This window comes from Salvelinus namaycush, chromosome 10, assembly GCF_016432855.1.
Source record: "Salvelinus namaycush isolate Seneca chromosome 10, SaNama_1.0, whole genome shotgun sequence".
Lineage (NCBI taxonomy): Eukaryota > Metazoa > Chordata > Actinopteri > Salmoniformes > Salmonidae > Salvelinus > Salvelinus namaycush.
The window spans coordinates 16,384,496-16,403,786 of record NC_052316.1 but is presented as its reverse complement, the minus strand read 5'-3'; the positions used below and the strand labels follow the sequence as shown (position 1 = coordinate 16,403,786).

At 42.3% G+C, this 19,291-nt stretch overlaps 1 protein-coding gene across 1 annotated transcript in view; it reads right to left on the bottom strand.

Annotated features, from left to right (window-relative positions):
• LOC120054456 (potassium/sodium hyperpolarization-activated cyclic nucleotide-gated channel 2-like) overlaps window positions 1-19,291 on the bottom strand; it is a 69,845-nt gene that overhangs the window by 27,576 nt on the left and 22,978 nt on the right. The window contains exon 4 of the mRNA XM_039001871.1: window positions 17,520-17,738. Coding sequence (XP_038857799.1) covers window positions 17,520-17,738 — 219 coding nt within the window. The remainder of the gene's footprint in view (window positions 1-17,519; window positions 17,739-19,291) is intronic.

The following is a 19,291-nucleotide window of genomic DNA, read 5'->3' as shown; positions in this document are numbered from 1 at the left end:
TGCAGGCATATTCCAAGTGACACTAGACTAGCGCACTTGCCAGTCTTTAGAGTGTCGACAGTCGTGGCCAAAAGTTTTGAGAATGACACAAATATTAATTTTCACAAAGTCTGCTGCCTCAGTTTGTATGATGGCAATTTGCATATACTCCAGAATGTTATGAAGAGTGATCAGATGAATTGCAATTAATTACAAAGTCCCTCTTTGCCATGCAAATGAACTGAATCCCCAAAAAACATTTCCACTGTATTTCAGCCCTGCCACAAAAGGACCAGTTGACATCATGTCAGTGATTCTCTCGTTAACACAGGTGTGAGTGTTGATGAGGGCAAGGCTGTCTGTCATGCTGATTGAGTTCGAATAACAGACTGGAAGCTTCAAAAGGAGGGTGGTGCTTGGAATCATTGTTCTTCCTCTGTCAACCATGGTAAACATCAAGTAAACACGTGTCGTCATCATTGCTTTGCAAAAAAGGGCTTCACAGGCAAGGATATTGCTGCCAGTAAGATTGCACCTAAATCAACCATTTATCGGATCATCAAGAACTTCAAGGAGAGCGGTTCAATTGTTGTGAAGAAGGCTTCAGGGCGCCCAAGAAAGTCCAGCAAGCGCCAGGACCGTCTCCTAAAGTTGATTCAGCTGCGGGATCGTGGCACCACCAGTACAGAGCTTGCTCAGGAATGGCAGCAGACAGGTGTGAGTGCATCTGCACGCACAGTGAGGCGAAGACTTTGAGGATGGCCTGGTGTCAAGGGCAGCAAAGAAGCCACTTCTCTCCAGGAAAAACATCAGGTACAGACTGATATTCTGCAAAAGGTACAGGGATTGGACTGCTGAGGACTGGGGTAAAGTAATTTTCTCTGATGAATCCCCTTTCCGATTGTTTGTGGCATCCAGAAAAAAGCTTATCCGGAGAAGACAAGGTGAGCGCTACCATCAGTCCTGTGTCATGCCAACAGTAAAGCATCCTGAGACCATTCATGTGTGGGATTGCATCTCAGCCAAGGGAGTGGGCTCACTCACAATTTTGCCTAAGAACACAGCCATGAATAAAGAATGGTACCAACACATCCTCCGAGAGCAACTTCTCCCAATCATCCAGGAACAGTTTGGTGACGAACAATGCCTTTTCCAGCATGATGGAGCACCTTTCCATAAGGCAAAAGTGATAACTAAGTGGCTCGGGGAACAAAACATTGATATTTTGGGTCCATGGCCAGGAAACCCCCTAGACCTTAATCCCATTGAGAACTTGTGGTCAATCCTCAAGAGGCGGGTGGACAAACAAAAACCCACAAATTCTGACAAACTCCAAGCATTGATTATGCAAGAATGGGCTGCCATCAGTCAGGATGTGGCCCAGAAGTTAACTGACAGCATGCCAGGGCGGATTGCAGAGGTCTTGAAAAAAAAGGGTCAACACTGCAAATATTGACTTTTTGCATCAACTTCATGTAATTGTCAATAAAAGCCTTTGACACGTATGAAATGCTTGTAATTATACTTCAGTATTCCATAGTAACATCTGACAAAATATCTAAAGACACTGAAGCAGCAAACTTTGTGGAAATTAATATCTGTGTCCTGACCCCTCCTGTCTCAGCCTCCAGTATTTATATGCTGCCGTAGTTTATGTGTCGGGGGGCTAGGGTCAGTTTGTTATATCTGGAGTACTTCTCCTGTCTTATCCGGTGTCCTGTGTGAATTTAAGTATGCTCTCTCTAATTCTCTCTTTCTCGGAGGACCTGAGCCCTAGGACCATGCCTCAGGACTACCTGGCATGATGACTCCTTGCTGTCCCCAGTCCACCTGGCCGTGCTGCTTCTCCAGTTTCAACTGTTCTGCCTGCGGCTATGGAACCATGACCTGTTCACCGGACGTGCTATCTGTTCCAGACCTGCTGTTTTCAACTCTCTAGAGACCGCAGGAGCGGTAGAGATACTCTTAATGATCGGCTATGAAAAGCCAACGGACATTTACTCCTGAGGTGCTGACTTGCTGCACCCTCGACAACTACTGTGATTATTATTACTTGATCATGCTGGTCATTTATGAACATTTGAACATCTTGGCCATGTGCTGTTATAATCTCCACCCGGCACAGCCAGAAGAGGACTGGCCACCCCTCATAGCCTGGTTCCTCTCTAGGTTTCTTCCTAGGTTTTGCCCTTTCTAGGGAGTTTTTCCTAGCCACCGTGCTTCTACACCTGCATTGCTTGCTGTTTGGGGTTTTAGGCTGGGTTTCTGTACAGCACTTTGAGATATCAGCTGATGTAAGAAGGGCTATATAAATACATTTGATTTGATTTGATCTGTGTCATTCTCAAAACCTTTGGCCACGACTGTACAGCTAGGTTTCCATCTAATTGGAGACACATTTTCATGTGAATATTCTAAAATCTTTATAAAAACAATATGCCATTTCAGAGTTTCCTTTATGTCCTGGAATGGCCTAGCCAGTCTCCAGATCTCAACCCCATAGAAAATCTTTGGAGGGAGTTGAAAGTCCGTGTTGCCCAGCAACAGCCCCAAAACATCACTGCTCTAGAGGAGATCTGCATGGAGGAATGGGCCAAAATACCAGCAACAGTGTGTGAAAACCTTGTGAAGACTTACAGAAAACGTTTGACCTCTGTCATTGCCAACAAAGGGTATATAACAAAGTATTGAGATAAACTTTTGTTATTGACCAAATACTTATTTTCCACCATAATTTGCAAATAAATTCATTAAAAATCCTACAATGTGATTTTCTGGATTTTTTTTCTTCTCATTTTGTCTGTCATAGTTGAAGTGTACCTATGATGAAATTACAGGCCTCTCTCATCTTTTTAAGTGGGAGAACTTGCACAATTGGTGGCTGACTAAATACTTTTTTGCCCCAATGTAAGTGTGCCTTGAATTCTAAATTAATCACAGACAGTGTCACCAGCAAAGCATGGCCACACCATCACACCTCCTCCTCCATGCTTCACGGTGGGAACCACACATGCGGAGATCATCTGTTCACCTACTCTGCGTCTCACAAAGACACGGCGGTTGGAACCAATAATCTCTCTTGGACTCATGAGACCAAAGGACAGATTTCCACTGATCTAATGTTCATTGCTTGTGTTTTTTTGGGGCAAGGAAGTCTCTTCTTCTTATTGGTGTCTTTTAGTAGTGGTTTCTTTGCAGCAATTCGACCATGAAGGCCTGATTCACGTAGTCTCATCTGAACAGTGTATATGTGTCTGTTACTTGAACTCGGTGAAGCATTTATTTGGGCTGCAATCTGAAGCTGGTAACTCTAATAAACGTATCCTCTACAGCAGAGGTAACTCTGGGTGTAACTTTCCTGTGGCGGTCCTCATGAGAGCCAGTTTCATCATAGCGCTTGATGGTTTTTGCAACTGCACTTGACTGACCTCCATGTCTTAAAGTAATCATGGACTGTCATTTCTCTTTGCTTATTTGAGCTGTTCTTGCCGTAATATGGACTTGGTCTTTTACCAAATAGGACTATCTTCTGTATACAGCCCCAGTCGCAACACAAATGATTGGCTCAAACGCATTAAGAAGGAAAGAAATTCCACAAATGAACTTTTAACAAGGCACACCTGTTAATTGAAATGCATTCCAGGTGACTACCTCATGAAGCTGGTTGAGAGAATGCCAAGAGTGTGCAAAGCTGTCATCAAGGCAAAGGGTGGCTACTTTGAAGAATCTCAAATATAAAATATATTTTTGGTTGTTTAACACTTTTTTGGTTACTACATGATTCCATATGTGTTATTCATTGTTTCGATATCTTCACTATTATTCTACAATGTAGAAAATAGTAAAAATAAAGAAAACCCCTTGAATGAGTAGGTGTGTCTAAACGTTTGACTGGTACTATATATAATGCCTATATAAAGGAAGAGAAGTTTAGGCCTAACCCCAGAGATATAAAGATACAGTATGCCGGTGGCATCCTACGACACCAACATGTATTTCTTTATGTGAGATGGCTACTGCGTCTGCTATACAGATATAATGTACAGAAGGAGGGTAACTCGTACATTTTTTATCAAAATGTTTTTTATAAAGATAAGCATTTTATTGTTAGATTATAGGAGTAACTCTGGTAGGCCTGAAACAGACTTCCTCACCTCAAGTTCAAGTGTTGAGCCAGTTGGAGCGCCGGGACACACTGCCTTCATATCATAGTCATGCAGTAGCTAAAGTTTAATAATAGCCACACCATACCAAGCCTTCACAAACGTTTCTAAACTTTATTAGGGTAATATAAAAATTAAGTCAAGCCATTGTTTAAAGGGAAAATACGAGCAGAAGAGCAAATGTAAACCAGGGAAAACACACACAACCCTCTCCAAAGCAAAAAAAATAAGTTTGACAACCCGCCTCTATTTTGGACCACCCCTCCCCCCAATACATTTCGATCTGTCCCTTACAGAGGAGAGCGTAATGTCAGAAACAGAGTTGTGACCCTTTGGGCTGTAGTCCTTGTTGTGGGGTTATCTGGCATAACCCTTCTCACTGTTATATCATCTAATAAGAAAATAAAGATGAAATATGAATCGGCTATGTATTTGACAACCTCTTCTTAATGAAGCTCCAAGTAAAGCTCAGTGTACCTGCAGTCAAAGGTGTGTCAGAAACACTTTCAATCACACTTAGCATGAGACTACAAATGTACTTTCTTCCTCAACTGTATAATAATTAGACTTATTTTTACTTCTACAAAACACCAGGGTAGGCTTTGATATATATATACATTATAGGACAGTATTAAGAGAGTGATTACATAAGTAGAATAAGTCAACATCCATTTAAATACAAAAAGATAAATCAGTATTTTATGAAACAGTTATGAAATATGATATATCTGCCAAACAGGAAATATTAAAAGGTTGGTAAAACAGAAAATTCTCATAGCCAAATACAAAAACACACCCATCCCCATGAGTACATGCACGCACAAGCACACACAAACACACACAGTCTTGTACAGCTAACCTTGTGGGGACACACAATTCAGTCCCATTCAAAATCCAATTTTCCCTAACCCTTACCTTTACCCTAGCTCCGAACCCTAAACCTTGCTCCTAACCATAAACCTAGCTCCTAACCCTTAACGTAAATCTAACTCTAACCTTAACCCCGTAGAAATAGCAAAATGTCCCTAGTTGGTCAAATGTTTGTTTATTTACTATTCTTGTGGGGACCAACACGTCCACACGCGCACACACGCGCACACAGACACACACACACACACAGACACACACACACACACACACACACACACACACACACACACACACACACACACACACACACACACACACACACACACACACACACACACACACACACAAACACACAACCTGAATATGTGAATGTTGAAATCATTAATTAACTGTATGGAAATCCCCCTCAAACCGTTCAGTCAAATCCTTTTCTTTTCCACATAATCCGATTTTAATCATAATCTAATTCATTCAAAATGAATTACAATCGATCTTGGCTTTTTTGGCATAAACATCCATAGAAGCATGCAATTGTTTAAAATGCTTGGAAATATTTATGATTGCTTATAGAAAGTCATTCTAAAGTGTTAACTGGAGAGAGCAGTAGCCAGTTTGCTATCATCTCCCAATCCCATACATGTATGTAGAGTACATCAGACAGTATTCACACCCCTTGACCTTTCCAACATTTTGTTGTGTTACAGCCTGAATTTAAAATTAATTTAATTTAGATTTTGTGTCACTGGCCTACACACAATACCCCATAATGTCAAAGTGGAATTATGTTTTTAGAAATGTTCACAAATTAATAAAAAATGTAAAGCTAAATGCCTTCAGTCAATAAGTATTCAACCCCTTTGTTATGGCAAGCCTAAATAAGTTCAGAAGTAAAAGCTTGCTTAACTACTCACATAATAAATTGCATAAACTCACTCTGTGTGCAAGAAAAGTGTTTAACATAATTTTTTGATGACTACCTCATCTCTGTACCGCACACATAATTGTAAGTTCCCTCAGTCGAGAACGGAATTTCAAACACAGATTCAACCACGAAGACCAGGGAGGCTTTCCAATGCCTCGCAAAGAAGGGCACCTATTTGTAGATGGGTAAAAAAAAAAAAAACAGACAAAGATTATCCCTTTGAGCATGGTGAATTTATTCATTAAACTTTGGACGGTGTCCAAAGTTTAATAGTCACTACAAAGATATCTAGTCACTACAAAGATACAGGTGTCCTTCCTAACTCAGTTGCCAGAGAGGAAGGAAACCGCTCTGGGATTTCACCATGAGGCCAATGGTAACTTTAAAACAGTTACAGAGTTTAATGGCTGTGATATGAGAACTGAGGATGGATCAACAACATCGTAGTAACTCCACAATAATAACCTAAATGACAGAGTGAAAAGAAGAAAGCCTGTACAGAATAAAAATATTCCAAAACATGCATCCTGTTTGCAACAAGGCATTAAAAGTAAAACTGCAAAAAATGTGGCAAAGAAAATAACTTTATGTCCTGAATAAAAAGCATTATGTTTGGGGTAAATCCAACACAACACATCACTGAGTACACCACTATTCATATTGTCAACATGGTGGTGGCTGCATCATGTTAGGGGTCTGCTTGTCATTGGCAAGGATTAGGGAGTTTTTAGGATAACATGACATTGAATATTCCTGAGTGGCCTAGTTAGAGTTTTGACTTAAATCGTCTTGAAAATCTATGGCAAGACTTGAAAATGGCTGTCTAGCAATGATCAACAACCAACTTGACAGAGCTTGATGAATTTTAAAAAGAATAATGTGCAAATTTTACAATACAGGTGTGCAAAGCTCCTACAGACTTACCCAGAAAGACTTACAGCTGTAATCATTGCCAAAAGTGATTCTAACATGTATTGACTAAGGGGGTTTAAGACTTATCTAATCAAGATATTAGTATTTTCTTTTTTCCAAATGCTTTTCTTTCACTTTGACAGAGTATTTTGTGTAGATCGTTGACAATAAAATATTGTTTTATCCATTTTAATCCCTTCTTGTAACACAACAAAACGTGTAAAAGGTCAAGCGGTGTCAATATTTTCTGTAACCACTGTAGTAGTCAATATCAAGGTACAGTTGAAGTCGGAAGTTTACATACACTTAGGTTGGAGTCATTAAAACTCTTATTAACAAACTACAGTTTTGGCAAGTCGGTTAAGACATCTACTTTGTGCATGAAACAAGTAATTTTTCCAACAACTGTTTACAGACAGATTATTTCACTGTATCACAATTCCAGTGGCTCAGAAGTTTACATACACTAAGTTGACTGTGCCTTTAAACAGCTTGGAGAAAATTATGTCATGGCTTTAGAAGCTTCTGATAGGCTAATTGACATCATTTGCGTCAATTGGAGGTGTACCTGTGGATGTATTTCAAGGCCTACCAGGAAGCACGAAGCAGATGGAAGCAGATGTGTTCTGTCTCCTAGAGATGAAGGTACTTTGGTGCGAAAAGTGCAAATCAATCCCAGAACAACAGCAAAGGACCTAGTGAAGATGCTGGAGGAAACAGGTACAAAAGTATCGTTATCCACAGTAAAACAAGTCCTATATCGACATAACCTGAAAGGCTGCTCAGCAAGGAAGAAGCCACTGCTCCAAAACTGCCAGACTACGGTTTGCAACCGCACATGGGGACAAAGATCATACTTTTTGGAGAAATGTCCTCTGGTCTGATGAAACAAAAATAGAACTGTTTGGCCATAATGACCATCCTTATGTTTGGAGGAAAAAGGGGGATGCTTGCAAGCTGAAGAACACCATCCCAACCGTGAAGCACTGGGGTGGCAGCATCATGTTGTGGGAGTGTTTTGAGGGACTGGTGCACTTCACAAAATAGATGGCATCGTGAGGACGGAAAATTATGTGCATATATTGAAGTAACATCTCAAGACATAAGTCAGGAAGTTAAAGCTTGGTCACAAATGGGTCTTCGAAATGAACAATGACCCCAAGCATACTTCCAAAGTTGTGGCAACAACCCTAAGCACACAGCCAAGACAACGCAGGAGTGGCTTCGGAACAAGTCTCTTCATGTCCTTGAGTGGCCCAGCCAGAGCCCGGACTTGAACCTGAACTAAAATCTCTGGAGAGACCTGAAAACAGCTGTATAGCAACGCTCCCCATCCAACCTGACAGAGCTTGAGAGGATCTGCAGATAAGAATGGGAGAAACTCCCCAAATATAGGTGTGCCTAGCTTGTAGTGTCATACCCAAGAAGACTTGATGCTGTAATTGCTGCCAAAGGTGCTTCAACAAAGTACTGAGTAAAGGTTCTGAATACTTATGTAAATGTGATATTTGTGTTTAGTTCTAATAATTTTGCCTCTTTTTGCTTTGTCATTATAGGATATTGTGTGTAGATTGATGAGGGAAAAAATCCATCCATTTTAGAATAAGGCCGTAACTTAACAAATACGGAATACTTTCCGAATGCAATGTAAATCCGAGACACTCCATTTAGTATGATATGTTATGAATTACAATTTGTATTATATGTTACGAATTTGCAAAAACGTACGAATTTGTGGAACATACAATATGTTACGAAATTTCAACATGTATGATAGGTTACAAATTCTAGCTAGACGGCTAAGGACTTTCAGATCCAAATTAGGTTTTTTAACATGGGAATAGGTCTGAATCCGGAGGGTGGCCGGGGCTTTTGGATGTCACGTCCCGTGTTAACCGTAAATCTGAGATTGGACCCACATCCAATTCCATTTTCACTTGAATTTTTGACCACGGGAGGGGGGGGTGGACTTAGTAAGGGCTTAGTACAATTATAATCTGACATTGCTCCGATTGACCTAGGAGTCATGTGACATGTTGGGGGGGTGTGGCCTTGGCCTGAGGCCAACTTTGTCATATATGCTTACTCAAGTATGATGCTGGGGGTGCCTCATGGAGCCACCCACTGAAGGTATAAGTGTCTAGGGGCAAGCCTTCTTATATACATTGGCTTGAGACTCACATATGCATCTCCTCTCATCAATATAGACATGTTAAAGCGTTGACCCTGTCAAACCAGCCTTCACATTGGCTCCCCCTCCTGTCCAGCTCAGGCGTTCGGTGTCGCCAGCCTTCTAGCTGCTGACAAACCTGCTGCTGGCAAACACCCTTCACTCATCAACCCCGGACTTGTCTCGTCATCATTACACACACCTGGTTCCAATCCCCACTCTATCACTGTATATATACTCCCTCTGTCATTTGTCTTTGTCGGTCATTGTAAATGTTGCTTGTTTTCCTGAGAGGAATCTCTCCTACTATTTCCTGAGTACTTCATTATTTTGCACTTTGGGTTTCGTCCTGCTTTTATATTATGGTGCTTTAATAAATTCAGTAGTTCTAAACCTGTGACTTCCTCCTGCCTACTTCTCTCTACACTTGTGACAGACCCCCCAGAGAAATCCCCTTATAAGTTTGAAAGACTAAAAATCAACCCATTGAAAGACTTTAATCGAAGGACAGTCAGAATCTGACCCTGACAAAGTCAGAAACATGTGATCTTCAGATATGTTTCTCTTTAGAAGGAAATTCAATTCAGAGGACCCTAAAGGTTTAAGGGAGTAAGGGTTGTATTAAAAATGGATTGAAATCCTAATTTAGATTACATTTGGAGGTCTTCCAAAAAATTCTTTAAAAAAGTTTAAATTCAGATTTGGACGTTAGCAGATCAGATTTGGTCTCATCCGTAATTGATCTATGACATCCAATTTCGATCTACAACCACAATTTCGCCCTTACAATCCTTACTCTAAATCTCAAGTTGGATTGACAGGGTTTTGTGCCATTTCCAATCTATTGCCTAACAACCACATATGGACTCCCCAGCCAATCTCAACACATTATACTACATTTGTACAAAGCCCTTACCAAATCCATATCTGAGCCTATCCACACTACCCTAACCCCAATTGGATTGGGGTTAGGGTTAAGGTTAAGTTTAGGAGTTAGCTAAAAGGGTTAAGTTTAGGGTTAGGGGAAGATTTAGCTAACATGCTAAGTAGTTGTAAAGTAGCTAAAAAGTAGTAAGTAGTTGAAAAGTTGCTAATTAACAAAAATGCTTAAGTTGTCCATGATGAGATTCGAACTCGCAACCTTTGGGTTGCTAGACGTTTGCGTTAGAAACCCACCCATCCACCCTGACCAACTACCCTACTTTCATTTTGCAACAGTCTCAATGTCAACAGTGAAGAGGCAACTCCGAGATGCTGGCCTTCTAGGCAGAGTTCCTCTGTCCAGAGTCTGTGTTCTTTTGCCCATCTTAATCTTTTCTTTTTATTGGCCAGTCTGAGATATGGCTTTTTTTTTGCAACTCTGCCTAGAAGGCCAGCATCCCGGAGTCGCCTCTTCACTGTTGACATTGAGACTGGTGTTTTGCGGGTACTATTTAATGAAGCTGCCAGTTGAGGACTTGTGAGGCGTCTGTTTCTCAAACTAGACACACTAATGTACTTGTCCTCTTGCTCAGTTGTGCACCGAGGCCTTCCACTCCTCTTTCTATTCTGGTTAGAGCTAGTTTGCGCTGTTCTGTAAAGGGAGTAGTACACAGCGTTGTACGAGATCTTTAGTTTCTTGGCAATTTCTGGCATGGAATAGCCTTCATTTCTTAGAACAAGAATAGACTGACGAGTTTCAGAAGAAAGTGCTTTGTTTCTGGCCATTTGGAGCCTGTAATCGAACTCACAAATGCTGATGCTCCAGATACTCAACTAGTCTAAAGTAGGCCAGTTTTATTGCTTCTTTAATCAGGACAACAGATTTCAGCTGTTCTAACATAATTTCTAAAGAGTTTTCTAATGATCAATTAGCCTTTTAAAATGATAAACTTGGATTAGCTAACACAGCGTGTCATTGGAACACAGGAGTGATGGTTGCTGATAATGGGCCTCTACGCCTTTGTAGATCTTCCATAAAAAATCTGCCAACATTACAACATTAACAATGTCTACACTGTATTTCTGATCAATCTGATGTTATTTTAATGGACAAAAAAATGTGTTTTTCTATCAAAAACAAGGACATTTCTAAGTGACCCCAAACTTTTGAACAGTAGTGTACGTTCCTACCAAAACCCCTGCCACTGTCACTTTAGGCACAGGGTGTGTGAGGTACAAGGGTGAATGGTGGGACTTAGGGCAGACACACGCCATGGAGAAGTATATATCTTTTTACCACTAAGTTGCCAGGCTGTCAGTGGCTGAATGCAGCTGATGGATGTCAGTCAGTAGCTCTGATCTCTACAGCTCTGACTCACTGTATCATTGCAGGCCAAAGGGCAGCTCTGACACCACATCACACTGAGCACACACACACACACTGTCACAAAGCTCCGGGAGGAAGTACAGTATATGATAAAGGGACCCCCATGGCAATCAAACACACACATAGAACATACAGTCAGTGCACTGTGTTTAAAGACAAAGACCCCCCCATACAATACCTGTGTAAGACGGACACCTATGTGAGTCTGTGGAGAGTCAGTTATATGGTAGTTACTGCATTGGATATTCCACTTCACTAGAAGTCAGACAGAAAGTGTAGTTCTTTAAAGCTCCACTGACATGTGACCCTCCATGTCTGCTACAATACAGCTTGTTCTCCAAGGTCATATTTCTGTGCCACTGTCCATCTTATGAAATTAGGCTCAGTGCAGAGATACAGGCAGCGCCAGGGCTATATCTCTTCCTGCACTTATATAAAGATGCATTACATTTTCTGAAATCCAATCTGTTCCCCTCAGCCTGTAGACTTAGCGGAGGAAGAGATCAGAGTTCCTTTATATATTTTATAGGACATAAAGCCACTGGTCTGTGGCGTATTGGCATGATGCATGGCTGTCATTAGGAGTGGGAGCTGCCACAGAACCAGAGGAGGAAATTAAATTGTCCCTTGAATTAACACAGGATGTCGTAGGCAGGCAGGATGAGGTGGGGCTCAGTGACTTATGTGTGGATGTGTGGAGAGGGGGTGTCCAGGGTGGATTACATCAGAACTGACTTAGCTTAAGCAGGATCCTATAAAACTCAACGAGCCGGGACTCCCAATGAAGCATGCTGCTCAAAAGGAATGACAAGGGGGACCTGAATAGGGACAAAGTCATATACATGAGTTAATACAGTGGTTCCTCCTTTAAAAGTTGCAGCGTACTGCGGCGCAGCTTGCATGTTGCTGCAGAATTCTATGGCACGTTATTTAAGTGTGAACCACTGGTACCATTAATGCTAGTTAGTGCTAGTTTGACCAGCAGAGGGCATCTTTGAGAAGCATTTGATAGCCTTCAATAATGGCTGTACTAGAGAATGCGGGCACGCGGGAGACCGGGGTTAAATTCCCCGACGGGGAGGAAGGAGTAGGCTGTCCTTGTAAATAGGAATTTGTTCTTAACTGATTCCATATGTGTTATTTCATAGTTGTGATGTCTTCACTATTATTCTACAATGTAGAAAATAGTAACAATAAAGAAAAACCCTGGAATGAGTAGGTGTGTCAACTTTTGACGGGTACTTGCTTAATTAATTTTGTTTCTATTCCAAGAAAAATGAAAAACCCTCAGGGTTTCCGTTAGGATGGAATGGAAAATCTGCCGCTGTACAACATGACGGTCGGGAGTACAGTACTGGGCTATTTAGCTAAAGAATCCCTGTGTTGTGCGGGCAGGGCACGCGGGAGACCGGGGTTCAATTCCCCGACGGGGAGGAAGGAGAAGGCTGTCCTTGTTCTTAACTAAGAGCAAAACATCTGCACCCTAATTTTCTAATTCTAGTCTAACCATAAACCCAAACGGAGATTCAGTGAAAATAAAAATCTCATTGATTAATCAAGACCAGTCCCCATGCTTGTCTCAGAGCAACGCGATACGGTGCTATATAGTTGTAGGCTATTGCTTCTAACTTCAATATGTTCTTTAAATAAATAAGACCTACACCATTTTTAAAAGCACATTACTCAACACTAGTGACTCATTTCGCCTACGGTAGGCCTACAGTATATCGTAAAATATGATGTGACTCTCCGCCAATAATTACATATAGAGGATTGGAGGATATTTCTGTAATTCATTGATATTTATTCCCATAGTAATTTGTTATGGATCCATAACTAAATAAACATAGGCATTTTGAAAGAGTATTTTTATCATTATTTTATTCATGAAAGCATAAAGATGCCATTATTAGTTACATTGTTTTAGTTTGAACGTGTAGACTGGCACTAAGAACAGAACAGCGGGAACGTTTCCTTAGTCAGCGCCATTATTAGTGCAATGCCTCTTAAATATTTTGGAGATGATTTCCTTTTTAAATAACGTAAAATGAGCGAGAAAAATGCCATTCTTGAACATGGGGTGAGACATTGTTATTAATTTGTAAATAAAGCCAGTTTGTTATTTATAATGATTTATTTCTGTTTTTAGAGGGAGAAAAACCAAAAACCTACAGTCATCTCATGGGTCTCCCAGTCAAGGCTGGCAGGGGTATTGAACCAGCATCTATAGCAACACAGCTTGCACTGCTATGCAGTGTCTTAGACCGTTGCACCACTCAGACGCTGTACAACATAACCTGTCGGAGGGCTACAATACTACAGTAAGAGCAAAATAATCCTAACAAAATAAAATAATAAAAACCTTAGTGTAACAACAGTTTTAGTAAGTAATACTGAAGTCGTGCACAATTATCAGTTTCTATTTAGGTTTATGTTGCCAATTCATTGTCAGTTAGAGACACAGTAGGACCCAAAAGCATAATCAGTGCTCTAACCCCCCTTGCGCTGGTCTGGAGCAATGAAGTTGTGATGCAGGGTACTGTACTAAACCACAAATTACCTCAAAGTCCCACGGCGTAAGCTTGCAACTATTAAAGGAGGAACCACTGTACATGTAAAGTGTTTCTACACCATCATTTCCCATAACACATTCCATAGTATTTTCTTTTGATTTGTCTTATTCCAATGAGCTTTCACAAGAAGCAAATAAATACCAATCACACTTTGGAAATATTGACTCATGTACCAGAGAGGGCACAGGGGTTGTGTTGAGTCAACGAAGACAGTAGGTTGACTGGACCCCAGTGGAGAACTGTTCTGCCCTAGAGGCCCCTTGGGTCACATCTTTCTTCAGAGCATATTCAGCAGCGCTGCTGCATCCCTCTGGAGGAGGAGAAGGACAGTAACATAAAGCCTAACGCTCTGGGCGGCGTGGCCACTTGCACGCTGTGTCCTCTGGCGGATGATGTTTCACGCAGTTAGATGTCAAGGACGGAGGGAGGTGAGAGAGGGATGGGGGTTGTGTCACCTCAGAGGAAGAGAGGACACAGGGACATGCTGCTGCTGCCTCATCTGTTGCCACACTGTCCTCAATATGAGAGACAGACACGTTACGACAGTGTATCTGTGTTCCATGTCTGTCCTCTACTCAACACCATCAGACGATTAGGACACAGGTTGATGGTATTCCTTGTCTCCTATGTGAGAAAACCCAGCAGACATGCCTGTGTGTGCCCGTATGAGTGTGTGCCCGTATGAGTGTGTGCGTGTGCGCGTGCGCGTGTGTGTGTGTGTGTGTGTGTGTGTGTGTGGAACCCTTTCCCCAGAGGGTTCTCCTATGGGAACAGCTGAAGAACCCTTTTGGAACCTTTTTTTCTAAGAGTGTACATGGAATGTGTGACCGGGTGAGATACATGGAGAGGAACAATGTGTACTTTTAGAGAGCTATTGAGAATGAGCTGCTGAATGTCTAATGAGAAACAGAAACTCTGACCGCCTAAGGCCCAGATGCCACACTCTGATAAATCAGTAGCCTACGCATTGTCTAACAGTGTGGACATTGCAAACAATGACAATACCTTTCTCTCAACGTAAAAGTGGATGTACACTAAATCACCAAAAGTATGTGGACACCTGCTCATCAAACATCTCATTCCAAAATCATGGGCATTAATAAGGAGTTGGGCCCCCCTTTGCTGCTATAACAGCCTCCACTCTTCTGGGAAGGCGTTCCACTAGATGTTTAAACATCGCTGCAGGGACTTGCTTCCATTCAGCCACAAGAGCATTAGTGAGGTTGGGCACGGATGTTGGGCGATTAGGCCTGGCTCGCAGTCGGCGTTCCAATTCATCCACACAGATTTCAACAAACCATTTCTGTTTGGACCTCACTTTGTGCATGGGGACATTGTCATGCTGAAACAGGAAAGGACCTTCCCCAAACTGTTGCCACAAAGTTGGAAGCACAGAATCATCTAGAACGCCATTGTATGCTATAGTGTTAACATTTCCCTTCACTGGAACTAAGAGGCCTAGCCCAACCATGAAAAAACAGCCCCAGACCATTATTCCTCCTCCACCAAACTTTACAGTTGGCACTATGCATTCGGGCATGTAGCCTTTTCCTGGCATACGCCAAACCCAGATTCCAGATGGTGAAGCGTGATTCATCACTCCAGAGAACGCATTTCCACTGCTCCAGAGTCCAGAGAGCTTTACACCACTCCAGCTGACACTTGGCATTGCGCATGATCTTAGGCTTGTGTGCGGCTACTCGACCATGGAAACAATTATTGTGCTGACGTTGCTTCCAGAGGCAGTTTGGAACTCGGTAGTGAGTGTTGCAACTGAGGACAGACGATTTTTACGTGCTTCAACACTTGGTGGGCCCATTCTGTGAGCTTATGTGGCCTACCACCTTGCTGCTTAGCCGTTGTTGCTCCTATTATTTTCCTCTTCACAATAACAGCACTTACAGTTGACCGGGCAGCTCTAGCAGGGCAGAAATTTGACGAACTGACTTGTTGGAAAGGTGGCATCCTATGACGGTGTCACGTTGAAAGTCACTGAGCTCATCAGTAAGGCCATTCTACTGCCAATGTTGTCTATGGGGATTGCATGGCCATGTGCTAAATTTCATACACAACGAGTGTGGCTGAAATAGCCGAATCCACTCATTTGAACGGGTGTCCATATACTTTTGTATATATAGTGTATCATGACTAATCTGTTTCAACACCGAAACCACGACTAACTTTTTACACTGCGCTGTCAATACGACCACGCACTGACGCCTGTGTTTACACTATCCTGTACAAAGAAACACTTTTGTGGGGATCGGAGGCAAGAGTTCAGACACATTGTGTCATTACCACTGTGTTATCTGATGCCTGCCTCAGTGTGTATCCCGGTATACTGTATTTCAGTAGCTGATGATTAATAAAACACCCTCATGTATGTTGGCCTGAGGAAGATCTAGATGTGATGAGCTGTCTTAGCTGGATCACAGTAGTCACATCGTTAGTTCCGACATTGTGGAAGAAGGGGAGAATGAGAGAGAGCAGTTCCAGGAACAACGGGGCCTTCGTGGCTTTACATGCTCTTCCTGTGATAGGAGACGTGTGCATCTCTTCAGCTAGAGATCTCTCTCTCCATCTCGGTCACTGAGTAGGGAGTAGTAGGGATTGATGTGCCGTGTCAGGAGCATACTTGTTGTAACAGGTCTGAACAGTCCTGAGATAAAGTAATGGGCATATCTTTAGCTAGGGAACAGAGAGTGGTTTCACTCTACATTAAGTGGTCTAAATGTATGTTTTTAAGAAGTTACATAAAGAGGTTGTGTAGATACAGAGTAGGTACAAATTGCTACATAGCACTGTTGTATCTCCATCACTAGGGAGTAAGGAATAGGGAGAAGCACATCTCTATTGAAAGTTTATATTCATTATCCCATGCAGGTGAAATTACTTACATCTGGTGCACTTGTGTATGAATGATAGTATGCAGTGGACACAGATCATGTAAAATTGGTTCAGGAAAACCCTTTCCTGTGAATTTAGTCTAACTTTTATCTTACTGTACTAGGCTACTTAATGTTATCTGATTGGAGACTTGGTTTATATAATCACTCATTCAAATGCAAATTCATTCTGTTTCAAGCACACAATTTCCCCTCGTCGCTCCCTGATAGTATTGTGAACCAGAAAACATGATTATCTCTCCAAGATAATAACAAAAAGGTATTGGAGACTGAGACAGAGGGACAGAAACTAGAGACAGGATGGAATCATGTCTCAGGTCTTGAAGAGAAGCCAAACAGTAGATGACAGAAGCCGAGTCGGAGGCACTGTTCTCCTCTGTTCTCAACATTAGCCAGATGCTGCAATTAGACAACAAAGCCTGGCAAATTATTGCAGGCCAGGGGGACGTGCTGCTGACAGACTGAATAACACACCACCAGATCACCCAGTATCTAAGAACTCCATGGAGACTCAGCTGCAATGTCCTTATAGAGCAGTGTTCTCCTTCTTAAGAGACTTGACCACATGCTTAGATCTGAGGACACTGAGGCTGGTGGGTGCTGGTAGGGACAGGGATTTTCCTGACTACGTGACTTGACCAGGGAAAACTCTAGGCCGTACTAATAACCTATGTCTCCTGGTCACATGGCTTGGTCCTCATCGACGGCGGTCTTACCTTCTCCTGGTACTGGCGCCGGGATGAGTCCAGGGACTGGATGAGGGCGGTGGCATGGCCAATGAACATGGCATAGCAGGTGGCGCCCACGATCATACTGAGCATGGTCAGCCAGATATCAGACATGCTCTCTGGGGCTTGGCGCCCGTAACCGATACACAGCATGTGACTCATGGCCTTGAACAGGGCAAAGGAGTACAGCTCGCTCCATGAGTCGTTCTGTTGAGAGAGAGAAAAAACAGGGTTTCTGTTACAAAAGAGGATATTATATAGAAAGAATAACATTGCATTAAAACCACATTTTCAATATCACCGTACAAAAAACATGACTATGATCCCAACCTAAAAGTCTAAAATAGAAAGCCTTTAAAAAGAGAGAGAAAGGGAGAGCGAGAGAAAGAGAGAAGGGGGGGGGGGGAATATGAGAAAGTTTCTGAAAGAAAGCTGCGATCACTCCTCTAGAGTAGGTAAGGAGTTTGGCTCCATTGTACTAGCTTGCTGCTTGTTAAAGGCCTAATCGCTCCACCATAGTGTTGTTGACTCAGGTATAGAAGGCCTCTTCAGACTGGGCTCTAATGATGAGCCATTACATCTGCCTCCTCCACTCTGCCTTTGATTTGTGTATACAGTGAGACTAGTCATGTTAGAGTCATTATAAACACTGTCTCCTCAGCCCTAAACAGCAACACTGACTGAGAAACGCTGCCTGGCTACAGGTTTACTCATCCAGGGAAATGTCACTGTTAATCTTCTCCTCTGCCATCTACAGTGCTTTAGGTTCAGAGTTAGAACGTCCTGGCGGTATTAGTTATTCCGTTTATTTGGCAGAGACAATGTACAACAAAACATACGTCTCAGAGTAAGAGAAGTGATCCGTTGCACCAGATTTAGCGGACAGCTCATTTACATCTGCAGTACCCTGGCAGGTGAACATATAAACATGAAAACATGAAGTACAAACAGACATTTAAAAAACAGAGCTCAGGACATGCTTTACAGAGCTATCCGCATGCTGTAGAGCTGAACAGAGCAGTCTCCACTATCAACGATTGACTTCTTCTGGATCGGATTGTATCTGTTTTGAATTTCTTTGAACCCCATTTGCATTCAATTCAAAATGCTTTAGTTGGGAGAGGAGTTGGGGTGGAAATAAGGGGAAATGAGTGGGAGGCGCCATCAGATTGTTTTGAAATGTGACAGAGCGAATTGGATGGAAAGGAATAATGGAAGGGGATAGATAGGTACTGTGTGGAATTGCATGGGGATGAGATGAGATCTTGGGAGCACTCAGCAGTCAGCACTGAGGAAGGACTGCCAGTAAAGAGCCAAAGCAGAGATGGAGATGTATTTGTGTGTCCTCATATGGAACCTGCCTCTCTCTCTCTTTGCTAGGGGCAGCTTTAGCCCCAGACCTTGTCCTGGTCCCAATACCTTGGGTGTGCAATAGAGGCAGTGCTGCATCTCTTTCTCTCTCTGTCCCCCTGGTCTATCAGCATGCTGCCTACAGAGCGTGCCCGCCAGGCAAACAGCAGCAGCAACCCGTCACCCTGAGCTCCAAACTCTGAGCCGGAAATAAGCACACACACACACGCACACAAACACACGCACCCATCCAATGCCAGATCAGGACAGAATTAGCAGCGAATTATCACGTCTGTGGACTGTGGTCTCAAGACTGAGCTGAAAGCTTGTCTGATGAATATATACAGTGGGGAGAACAAGTATTTGACACACTGCCAATTTTGCAGGTCTTCCTACTTACAAAGCATGTA